This window comes from Nyctibius grandis, chromosome Z, assembly GCF_013368605.1.
Source record: "Nyctibius grandis isolate bNycGra1 chromosome Z, bNycGra1.pri, whole genome shotgun sequence".
Classification (NCBI taxonomy): Eukaryota; Metazoa; Chordata; class Aves; order Nyctibiiformes; family Nyctibiidae; genus Nyctibius; species Nyctibius grandis.
Window position 1 is genome coordinate 60,278,120 of NC_090695.1, and position 12,762 is coordinate 60,290,881.

The 12,762-nt window shown below is 45.9% G+C and overlaps 1 protein-coding gene across 1 annotated transcript in view; it reads left to right on the forward strand.

Moving 5' to 3' along the window:
• The first annotated feature begins 3,891 nt into the window (after positions 1-3,891).
• Positions 3,892-12,762, forward strand: part of TMEM38B (transmembrane protein 38B) — a 30,091-nt gene continuing 21,220 nt past the window's right edge. The window contains exon 1 of the mRNA XM_068423215.1: positions 3,892-4,074. Within this exon, the coding sequence (XP_068279316.1) occupies positions 3,969-4,074 (106 nt within the window). The 5' untranslated portion in view covers positions 3,892-3,968. The remainder of the gene's footprint in view (positions 4,075-12,762) is intronic.

Below are 12,762 nucleotides of genomic sequence, written 5' to 3' on the forward strand. Positions count from 1 at the left end.
TTTCACCTGACTTGATTCTGATGCATAGACTTGAGTTTGAGGCATCTTCTAAGAAAGGTAAATAAATTTAATCTATTAATCCATAAAACAGGAATATTTCCAATTTTGGGATGTAGAGTACAGACGTATGAGTTTTAAGGCATACCGATGACTAAAGAAGTCCTCCTTTTTTTTCATAAGGCACCATTTTTGAATTCCAGATCAATGTCTGTAGGATCCCAGACATTATGAAATAAAACTCTAAATAAACATATCCCACATTTAGCAGCAACTTCACCAGCCATGCTTCCATGCTAGGTACACAGACCTTCTTTTCAAACACTAAATTAGCATAATTGCCGTATTAAATGGACACAACAGATGAATCGAGTATGACAGCTCTAGTTCACGTTATCCACAGCTTCTATAAGATCTAGGGAGTAATGGGTTGCTGATGTCATGCTCCATGGAGATTAAAGATGTGGACATGCACTCACTTTGAAACCAACTCTCTTCGTTACTTCTCTCTTTGTTACTGTCAGGTGTTATGTGTGGTTTCAGCTTTGCCTAGAACGGACCAAGAACAACTGTCTATCCAGGATCAGTTATGACATGCAGGAAGGCAGCTGTCAGGAATAGCTGACAGGCACGTAACATCCTAGACTTTCACAGCTGTTTCAGAAGTAAAAATGTGGTGACTTCATGAACAGCTGAAATGTTTTCTGAAGCAAATTCAGAAAATATTTGTATTCATTTACCAGTGTCCTCTTGGAAAGGACAACTAATCCTGCCAAAAAGTACTCTGGCGCCTGTGGAATTTGGGCAGCTAATCAGCAGGTACCTGCAGTGTTTTTTTTTAAGGTCATGCTAACATTCCTTGGCCAAGAAAGTCACTTCAGGCTTGTGGTTTGTTTTCATGTTGAGCTTTATGCTCATGCAACAGAGCAGAATACGAATCAGTTCATCTTTAAATTTCTTATATGTATAGCATGCTCTGCTCTTTTTATTAGCCTATACCCAAGAAATGAAGAAAGGGGTATCTGTTCTTCCAGTTTGAAATCAGCAAAACACAAAAAATTGTGTAACACACACACAAGTGTACCTAGCTTACACATTAATACCATCCTCTCTCAATGCCACAGTTCTCTCAGCACCAGCGTATTTGGTCCAAGGATGAACAGGATTATTTCAGAGGTGCTTATCCTCTGTTATCTTTAAATTATTCCTGAAATATCTGGGATGGCTAGAAAAACAATGACCAATTTAAAGTTTTCTTATTTGTTACTCTATTTTTAGTACACAGTGTTCCTTGACCTGATTTCTCTTTGGTGGGTTCCTCTGTCCTATGCTCTGCTAAGACGCCACCCTGAATGCACAGAAATCTCAGGAACCCCTCCTCAATTATCAGCAAACTTAGAGAAACTGCTATGCTTATTTCCTTCTGGTGCTGGATGCAGAAAACCCACTAGAGCTTCCTTCTAGTTTAGCTGTGCCAGTTAGCGCACTTTTCCCATGTAACTGCTGCGAAGGTGACTTGTGGAGATACACATTCACACTAGCTATCTCTGCTTTGGAAAGCAAGGTGTCAGGTGCAGTGAAGACTGCCTGCAAGAGGACACAGTATGTATTTGAGGACCTGCGTAATTATTCAGGTAGCTATTGCAAATCTGCCACATGATAGCACCAGTAGTGGTATCATTGCTGACATTTTAGAGAACTTGGGTACATCTACATGAGTTGTAGGCATAGCAGTAGCTGCAGTGCAGACATTGCCATCAGGCACAACACGTTGCTGGCCCAAATTACAATTTCATGTCACTACAGATTCATTGTGGTCATCATTGCCATTTTTATTTCTCTTCTCCTTCTATGATCACATACAAGATAGTCTGACTAGTTGTCACTTCTAACAATGAACCTGATGCCACTCAGCGGGAATAAGACAGTACTGCAAGTAGAAACGGTCTAGCATTCCTACAGCCTGTGGGTAGACGATTGTTACATCGTATAAAACTGTCAGTAGCTCATCTGTTGCTGCAGCTGCATAGACACATATGTTCAGTGGGAAACAAAATGATACTGAACTGATTTCTGCCAGAGAATGCAGCTTACTAATTTAGTATGTCTTACCATCTATCAACTGTGGCAAAGCAATATTTTGCTCTAGAAGACAAACTGCAGTTTCCATGTCTGCACATAAGCACAACAGGAAATAATAATTAGAAATGGTAATAATAAGACTAGTAAGAGATCACTTTGGCTAAATCAGGAGCTCTTCATGTAGATGAAATGCAGGATGGAAATGTCCAGAAAATAGAAAACAGGTACAAGCATATGGTACAAAGCATTAGGGAGAAAATGAGTCACTGGACAAACAGAAAGGAATAGGTGTTGAGAATAAGGAGAACTTATTCTGTGAATACGGTACTGATAAAAGGAAAAACAATGAAAAGAATGGCTTACTATTCATGTCAAGGGAAAAATATTCTGGGAAAAGTTCAGGTGTTTGCTATCTTTCCCTGTATAAACCTTTTCCCAAAAGTGATGCTACAGTTATTCCAAGTATTTCCTGAAATTAGTTCTTGGTAGGCAAAGAACAAGTTTAAGAGCACCTGCGGAAGTTATATGTTTTCAGATTGCTTAGCTTGATTAACTTCACCACATAGTGTGCAAATCGTAGAGACATTAACAGTTCTTTTCACCAGCTTGTGGAAATAATTGAATGGAAAAGCAAAACTGGTGCCTTTCTTTAGTAGGAAAAACAGCCAAAGACTCACAAACCAGTAAACTTAACTTCCATCCCCAGGAAAAAAAAAAAGTTACTCTGCTGAAAAAATGAGAAGACCAACAAACCCTAACCTGGGTCCATCAAGAACAGTGTCACATCAACGTCATTGACTTCTATCACAAGTTAGCCAGTCTGGTGGACAAAGAAAATGCAGATGTTGTGTACCTTGAAGTTAGTAGATCTTTGTCAGTGTTTCACTTGGGAAGCTCACAAGCAAACTAGTTTTGTTGAAAATACTGTAGGATTGATGCAAAACTGGTTAGAGATCTAGTTTTAGAAGACAAAACAGTTAACAATGGCCTTCACTATCAAAATGGATGTAAAGATGTATTAAAAGGGTTTCTGCTGAGGTCTGACCAGGATCTGGTGTACACTAATACACTTAATAATTATTAGGCAGGTGATGAACAGGTGACATCAACCTGGGAAAGACCACACGCTGCAGCATCCATGTTGGTAATCCTAAATACTCTTGATGTACTGAAGAAATATTCTACAGGGAAAAAAAAAAAAAGAAAAAGGGGATAAAGGCAAGGTGTCACACTTATACCTGGTAAGTATAGTGACCTGTGCATAAGGACAGCCAGTTGCAGCGATGTGTAAGAGGGAAGAAGCACTAGTGTAGAAAAGGCTCTGGGGGCCACAACCAATCTCAAACTGACCATGAACAAGGCATATCTGGATTTTGTTAAAAAAAGGCAAACAAAAGACCCGGTAGAAATGTTAAATTGTTCCGATGGGCAAAATACGGCTACAAAGGTGAAGGGAATCAGCCGCACGGCTGCGGCCCGAGGCGGCTTGGACCAAGAGCTAAAGGCGATGCTCCCACATGCCCCCCCCGGCCTTTGCCGGGGCTGCCCAGAGCTGCCCCCGAGCAGGCAGGGTGGCGGAGCCCCACAGGAGCCGGGGAGAGCCTGGCCGGGCTCAGCCGGACCAACGGAGCCAGGCAGCGCGCAAGGACAAGCACACGGAGCCCTGCGAGCTGCAGCCGCCGGGGAAAGCGGCTGCATGTCCCCGGCACCGCCTGAACGGAGCTCGCCGCGCCGCCGCCTTTCCCGGCCTGCGGCCGCCAGGGACAGAACCGACCGCCCCGCCCCGCCGCTGACGGCGGCCGGCAGGGGCCAAGATTCCTCTGGGTGCCCGCCGCTGCCGCCGCGATCGGTAGTCGTTCCCCGGTCCCCTGTCCCGCCGCCGCCCGGCCATGGAGCTGTGGCAGGTGCCGCTGCTCTTCTCGCGCCTGCCCATGTTCCCCTTCTTCGACCTGGCGCACTATGTGGCCTCCATCATGGCGCTGAAGGAGCAGCGGGGTGAGCGGGGGCGGCTGTCGGGGCGGGACGGGACGGAGCACCCCTTCGTGTTCCCCTGTCGTCCCCCCGTGTCCCCCCGTCCCTCTCCTGTGTCTCCCGCCGGGTTCCCCCGTGACCCCCCACCGTGCCCTCCGTCCCGACCAGGCCAGAGGCGGGCACCGGGAAGCCCCCCTCCGCCCCAGCCCCGGCTGGGCACGGGTGGCCGCCGCGCAAGATGGCGGGGGGTGCCTGACGGCAGCCGGGAGCGAGGCGGCTCGCGGGAGTGGGGCTGGGCCGGGGGGCGCCCAGCGGTGCCGGGGGTGACCTGCGTTTGCCCGTGTTTTGCCGCTGGGTCTCTGCGGGAGCTGCAGGTGTCTCGCCCGGGGTGGGGTGCCTGCAAAATCCTAGAGAGTTTTTTTCACTATTTTTGGATTCTGTTTGTTTTTAGTGACGCCGAGTGGCTAAACCCGAGTTCCTGTGCGGACTCCCACAAAATCTCAGGTGGCTTGTGTTTCGTTGGGTGCAGCGAGGGGTTTGCCAGCGCTCCTCGTGGGCCCTGAATCAGGAGCCCCGCGAGCCAAAGTTCCAGGTTCTGCACAGACCTACGGCCGGGGGCTGCCGGGGGCTGCCGGGGGCTCCGTGGGCAGCGGCGCCTCGCCCTGCTCTGCCCCTGCTGCTCTTGCAACAAAATCCAGGTGTTCTCTGTTAGTCCGTGAGCGTGCAAATAATATTGTCTGCAGTCTTCATTAGTCCGTCTGTCAATAAATAATGTCCAATTGACTGCAGAAACTACATAGGAAGTGCCCAGCTGAACTTTTCTTGCCTTCTCAGAACTAGAGGCACTGGTGAAATCAGGCAGGAGTTTTGTTGAAAACCTTTTTGCAGTTTAAGATTTTAAAAGTCCAATAATAGAAGGGCTGAACCCCCTGAAGTTAGGTCTATGCATGCAAAGAAGGAATGCAGATCACAGGCACTTGCTGTCAGGTATTACATTTGAGAGGTAAGAGGAGAGCTGGTCGTCTCATGGGTTAATATCCTTCACACATCCTGGATATACAGGAAGCTGTTAAGGCAGTTCTGTCGTCTAGGAAACACAGCTTGGGAATCTAATGGGCAGGTTGTGTGCTAGTGACTTCTCATGTACCCATAGATTGTAAAATTAAATTAGGAAAGCTTTTCACTCCCAGTAACTGGATCTGGATTTTGTGTGAGTGTGCGTAATGACACTTCAATCTCTACATGCTCATTCCTAGAAAATCTTTTACACTATGGTTGTTAACCCCAAGCCTAGTTTTTAGTTGTCACAAATGTAGAGACTAGCCTTGTTTTAATGTTTAGAATAACTACTTGTGGTGTGGCTTTGGACAGTTACAGTGATTGTGCATCCCAGCTGGTAGCTGTAGGAAACTAAGCTGGCTTTCAGGATTATGGTGCAGATTTGGGAGCTTCTGCTTGCTTCAGATTTTTAAGGCTCTACACTGTTTGTTTAGTGAGAGCTTGTTCTTTGGTCCCTTCCTAAATGTGTCAAGGTGAATTTTTACTTCCTGCTGACTAAGTGCAGTTAGCAGACTGTGAGGACTGATATAAAATGCTTATGTATGCTATCATCTTCACCAAATTTTGTTACTACTGGTAATTTTTTTCTGGGTGCTGACTTGTGGCATTGTGTAATATAACTGTTCCATTCAAATCAGGACTTTCTGTCTAAAGGTATTTGACGTTATCATGCACTACCTTTAAACTTTCCTCTGGAATGGACACATTTAAAGATCAGGATGAGAAGAGTCTCTCTGCTTCGCTAGCATCAGCTTAGCCTTAGAGAGACAGCACTTCTGGACAGTAGAAGTGCTGTCAGAAGTCTGGTCAGATCTGTGCTGGTAATTTTTTTTTCTTCTTGGCTTAATAGCTGGAAAGTTCAGAACTCTTGAGTATCCTCTAATACTTTGAACTAATAACTGTAATTCAGGTGACTGCATGCTGGTCTGTTGCTCACTTGCAAGCAGTTTGAACTGAGTATTAAATCATAACTGAAATAGCAGTCACTATGAAATATGCAGGATGGCTATATTATCATTGATTAATATTCTCTAGGCATTACTGTATATTCTTTTTGGAAACTTAAAACAGTAGCTATATTTCACAGGGGAATAACTGGATAACCTGAAGTGGCTGGTGATACAACAAGTATGTGGTCAAGTCAGAGCCATGTTTGTTTTATCCCAGATTATTGTCTCACTAAAATACCAACGCCCCACCCTCCTACTGCTTAAAATCAGATTCAGTGTGGGTATTTGTATTGTGGATGAGTGCACATTAAGTGAGACTTTTCCAGTCCTTCTAGCTAGATTTTCTTTGTCACTTGTGAGTGCTGGCGAACTACAGCAGTGACAACCATGTTGCTTTCCACATGTTTGAAACTAAGAGTTCTTGGTTAGTGCGTTTGGGATTGCTTACGAGTTGCTTGTTTGTAACTCCAGTCAGTTGCAGAACTGGCAGTTTTCTTTTTTTGGGATGGAAGGACAGCAAAAGGTGTTGAGGGCTGAGGATGTGTCATATTTGGAAGGAATGTGCTGGATTTGTTCTTGCAAGTTTTCTATGACGTGATTCTGGTGATTTGAAGAGAACTAATTTTTTTTTTGCATAGTTTTGCTAAATTAAATCTGACTCTATAAATCCTTCAGCTTAATTGATGTTATTATATATAGTTGAATAGAGGTGCTAGAAAAACTTCTACAAGTCCTTCTGGTTTGCTCTTTAGATGTGTATGTGGTGTGTATTATTTATTGCCTATTTGGAACATGTTGGAAAGGTTAAAAGCAGATCTTATCCTACTGACAGAAATAGTTTGCTGGCAAGGTTTTTTTTTTATTACTATTGTCTAGAAAAAACATTTAAAACATTTAAAAAGCCTCTTGTTCTTTTATACATAGTAGCTTAATGAAGAAATCTACATGCTTTGTTGTGAAGCTTGCTCATAGAAGGCAATCTGGTAATAATAATAGTAATTCCTATATGTGTCCTCAAAACTGGAAACCATTTGCTGCTAGTTGTGGGGGAAAGGAAGAGTGGAAAAGCAGTGATTGCTGAAAGGCAAGGGAACGGATTAGAAAAGAGAACAGATAGCTAACTAATTTTAAAACAACTCCAACATTTCATTGATTTTTTTTAAGTTTTTTTTTTAATTTGGCATTTAGCGTAGGAAGTTAAAAATCATTAGAATACTTTCACAAAGTATGTTGAAGAGAAGGCAAGTTGAACTATAAATGCCGTCAAATGTACAATACAAATAAATCTAAACCTTTTCAAACCTGATAATGGGAATCTTCCATTTTTTCCTTAAAGCTAGTTGTTACTAGCTTTGTTTCATTAATTGCACTCAATGTCCATGTACGTGAAAAAAAAAAAATAGAGTGTGTTGAACTCAAAGACATAGTACCTGGAATGGTTTCCTTTCGTTATGTTAGTAATCTGACCGAAGACCAGGTGAAGTGAAGCTAGCTAGCTCTCTTTATGCTGAATTTCGTGGGGTGTGAGTTCAATATTCTGATGAAGGCCGCCAGTAAGATGTTAAGATGATTATTTCTCTGCTAATGCAAGGTGAGAAGCTTTGTTCTAATGAAAGAGAGGTTGGTGCGTACCCACCTGACCATGGATGTCTGAACTGTAAGATTGTCTTTTTTAAACCTGGTCTGGAGGTTGACAGTTCTTGGATGTGGAACCTCCTGTCATGATCTGGTTACCGGTCTCACATCAAGACCAGATTACCTGATCTTGGTGGCCCAACTCAAGTAGGAGGTGGAAAGGTTAAGGAGTACAAGAGCATCCCAGGAAGAGGTTGTCGGGCAGTGCTGTTCCCTACCTGCCATGGGGAAAACGGATGGGCCTAATGCTCCCCGGGTAGTGGAGGATCCTCTTCCTCCTCCACAAGGAGCAGGAGGAGACCTAGGGGATGGGGGGGAATGGAGGCAGGTCCCTGCTCGGGGTGGCAGGCGAATTCCATCCCAACCTTTCTCCGCTCCCCGTGTCCCCCTGAAAAATAGGTATGAGGTGCTGGAGCCTGAGCGTCTTCATGAGCGTCAGGAAGACATGAATCTAGGTGAAAGGCCTTCTACAGGGCTACGTAAACAGAAGCAACCAAGTAGGAGGGTTGCAACCAGCTCCAAAAAGGAGAAAAGAAAAGTAATTGTTATAGGCGACTCCCTGCTAAGGGGAATGGAGGGCCCCATATGCAGGCCAGACCCAACTCACAGGGAAGTCTGCTGTCTCCCTGGGGCTCGGCTGAGGGATGTTGCCAGGAGGATTCCTGAACTGGTGAGGCCCTCTGAGTACTACCCACTATTAGTATTCCAGGTGGGTAGGGATGAGATTGAAGGGAGAAGTCCCAGGGCTATCAAAAGGGACTTCAGGGCCCTGGGGTGTTTGGTGAAGGGGGTAGGTGCACAGGTTATATTCTCCTCAGTTCCTTCGGTGTTAGGTGAAAATAGGGAAAGGACTATGAAAATACAACAGATTAATACGTGGCTAAGAGACTGGTAGGTGGGATTTGGGGATCTTTGACCACGGGGCGGCTTTCATGGCACCGGGCCTGCTTATGATGGATGGGGAACACCTGAGTCATAAGGGGAAAAGGGTTATGGCCCAGAAGTTGACAGGGCTGATCAAGAGGTCTTTAAACTAGGTTTGATGGGTGAGGGGGATAAGACCAGGGCAACTGCAAATGAACCTAGGGGCAACAGGCCTGCGTCAGGGGCAAGACCGTTAGCCCAGCTGAAGTGCATTTACACCAATGCACGCAGTATGGGCAACAAACAGGAAGAGCTAGAAGCCACTCTACAGCAGGAAGGTTATGATGTGGTTGCCATCACAGAAACGTGGTGGGATGACTCTCATGACTGGAGTGCTGCTATGGATGGCTATAAGCTCTTTAAGAGGGACAGGCGAAGCAGGAGAAGTGGTGGCGTGGCGTTGTATGTTAGGGAGTGCTTGGACTGTGTCAAAATTGAGGAAGATGATGAGGATGACAAGGTTGAATGTCTATGGGTAAAGATCAGGGGGAAGGTTGGCAGGGCGGACATTACGGTGGGAGTCTGTTATAGACCACCCAACCAGGATGAGCAGGCGGACGAGGCGTTTTACAAGCGGCTGTCAGAAGCGGCCCAGTCGCCGGCCCTTGTACTCGTGGGCGACTTCAACTTGCCGGATGTCTGCTGGAAATACAACATGGCGGAGAGGAAGCAATCTAGGAGGTTCCTCGAATGTGTGGAGGACAACTTCCTCATGCAAGTGGTAAATGAGCCCACTAGAGGAGGGGCCCTGCTTGACCTGTTGTTTGTGAACAGAGAAGGACTAGTGGGAGATGTGAGGGTCGGTGGCTGTCTTGGGAGTAGCGACCATGAAATGTTAGAGTTTTCGATAGTGGGGGAAGTAAGGAGGGGCAAGAGCAGAACTTCTGCCTTAGATTTCCGGTGGGCAGACTTTAGCCTGTTTAAGAGGTTGGTGGACCGAGTCCCTTGGGAGTCAGTCCTGAAGGGCAAAGGAGTCCAGGAAGGCTGGACATGCTTCAAAAGGGAATTGCTAAATATTCAGGAGCAGGCTGTCCTGGTGTGTAGGAAGACAAGCCGTCGGGGAAAAAGACTGGCCTGGTTAAACAGAGAACTTAGGCTAGAACTTAAGGAAAAAAAGAGAGCCTACTTGCTCTGGAAGAAGGGTCAGGTAACTTAGGAGGTCTATAGGGACGTTGCCAGGTCGTGTAGGGAGAAGATTAGAAGGGCCAAAGCTCAATTAGAGCTTGATTTGGCTGCTACAGTCAAAGATAACAAAAAAAGCTTTTACAAATACATTAACAGCAAAAGGACAGTCAAGGAGAGCCTCCACCACTTGCTGAATGAGGAGGGTAGTGTAGTGTCAGGGGATGAGGAAAAGGCAGAGGTGCTCAATGCCTTCTTTGCCTCGGTCTTTAACGTCAAGACCTGTTGTCCTCAGGAGACTCGGCCCCCAGAGCCTGAAATTAGGGACGGGGGGCTGTGTGAACCTCCCGTAATCCAGGAGGAGACGGTTAGTGACCTGCTGTGCCAGTTGGACACCCACAAGGCTATGGGCCCGGATGGGATTCACCCCAGAGTAATGAAGGAACTGGCAAATGAACTTGCCAAACCACTCTCAATTATCTACCGGCAGTCCTGGTTAACTGGAGAAGTTCCAGCTGACTGGAAATTAGCAAATGTAACGCCCATCTACAAGAAGGGTCGGAAAGACGATCCAGGGAACTACAGGCCTGTCAGCCTGACCTCGGTGCCAGGCAAGGTGATGGAACAGATCATCCTGAGTGCCATTACACGGCACATGCAGGACAATCGGGGCATCGGGGCCAGCCAACATGGATTCATGAAAGGCAGGTCCTCCTCGACCAACCTGGTCTCCTTCTATGACAAAGTGACCCGCTTAGTAGATGAGGGCAGGGCTGTGGATGTAGTCTATCTAGACTTCAGTAAGGCATTTGACACTGTCTCCCACAGCATCCTCCTAGACAAACTGGCTGCCCGGGGCTTGGATGGGTGGACTCTTCAATGGGTTAAAAACTGGCTGGATGGCCGAGCCCAGAGAGTGGTGGTGAATGGGGCAAAGTCCAACTGGCAGCCGGTCACTAGCGGTGTTCCCCAGGGCTCAGTTCTGGGGCCGGTGCTGTTCAATATCTTTATAGATGATCTAGACGTAGGGATTGAGTGCACCCTCCGTAAATTCGCAGATGACACCAAGCTGGGTGGGAGTGTCGATCTGCTGGAGGGTAGGAAGGCCCTACAGAGGGATCTGGACAGGTTAGATAGATGGGCCGAGACCAACGGCATGAGGTTCAACAAGAACAAGTGCCGGGTCTTGCACTTCGGCCACAACAACCCCACGCAGCGCTACAGGCTGGGGGAAGAGTGGTTAGGAAGCGGCCCAGCAGAAAGAGACCTGGGGGTGCTGATTGACAGCCGGCTAAACATGAGCCAGCAGTGTGCCCAGGTGGCCAAGAAGGCCAATGGCATCCTGGCCTCTCTTAGGAATAGTGTAGCCAGCCGGTCTAGGGAAGTGATCGTCCCTCTGTACTCGGCACTGGTGAGGCCGCACCTTGAATACTGTGTCCAGTTCTGGGCCCCGCACTTCAAGAAAGATGTTGAGGTGTTGGAGCGAGTCCAGAGGAGGGCTACCAAGCTGGTGAAGGGTCTAGACGGTCTGACCTACGAGGAACAGCTGAGGGAGCTGGGGTTGTTTAGCCTGGAGAAGAGGAGGCTCAGAGGTGACCTTATTGCAGTCTACAACTACCTGAAGGGAGGTTGTAGTGAAGTGGGAGTCAGCCTCTTCTCCCAGGCAACTAGCGATAGGACAAGAGGACACAGCCTCAAGCTTCACCAGTGGAGGTTCAGGTTGGACATTAGGAAGAATTTCTTTTCAGAAAGGGTTATTAGACATTGGAATGGGCTGCCCAGGGAGGTGGTGGAGTCACCATCTCTGGATGTGTTTAAGAAAAGACTGGACATGGCACTTAGTGCCATGGTCTAGTTGACACGGTGGTGTCAGGGCAACGGTTGGACTCGATGATCCCTGAGGTCTCTTCCAACCTGGTTGATTCTGTACTGTGCAGGTTACACTGTATTACATCTGTCCAGGAGTTAAAGCTTGTGCATAGCGCAGGAGCTGATCTGTTAGCAGCACTCCCCAGTTCCAGCGTGTGCTCCATTGTGATTTACACTGGCTGCCTCTGTTAGCTGGGTTTTCTCAATTGTCCTATTTGGGACAATTGAGAAAGCAATTGTAAAGTTTGGGATGTTTCTTCTCTATATGGTCACTTCGTGCTATAATGCCACAGCAGCATTTAGTGGAGTTACTCAGCTGAGAGAGTACTGCTGAATGTGGGGGTAGGATATTCTCTTGTCGTTGCAAGAAAAGGAATTCAGTCCTTTCATGCTAAAGTAGGTATATGGTAGTACTTGTAATGTGTCTGTGTCATCAAACAAGAGAATAATTACATCTGAGAAGGAAACTACTGCAGTTCTTTTGGATGAGTGTCTACTTAATATAATTTTGCATTTTTTTCTGAATGCAATGGCTGCCAGCATTTTTTATTTTTATTTTTTTTTAGTTGAAGAAAACTCAATGTAGTATGCACAAACCATTAATATTCTGCAAGTGCCTTACCCTTTTCAAATATGTTGGTGAAAATAGGTCCACATTCATCTATATGGGATCTGGATGTAATGACCCACTTTATATTTTTATTTTTGCTGTTAAATAACATTAGCAGGCTTTAGAATTTTCTGCTGTGAATTTTATGCACATGAACATAATTGATAGCTACTTTGGAGAAGTGGTAATACATGTTAACAGAGCTGCGCATGACCGCCTTGGACTACCAGGTACCGCAGTATGGAAAATAAATTACGGAAGAGTTAAAAAAAATTAGATGATATTTTATATTCAGATATTCTGTAACACTTAGGAGTGCTCATTTTTATAAATTGGCTGTTACATAGGAATTTAGATAGTGGTGCAGTATGTGATAGCTTTGCCAGTACTAAAACTGGAACTGTCTTGTTAATACTCTTGTATGAAGTGAATTGTATTGAGAATGCTGTATTCTCTTTGATATGTTTGAGCTTCTCATCTTGGGTAAGAAGCATCTTTTCCCACAGAAATGCCTGAAAAACCAAAAGCTTGTCCTCTGAGTTT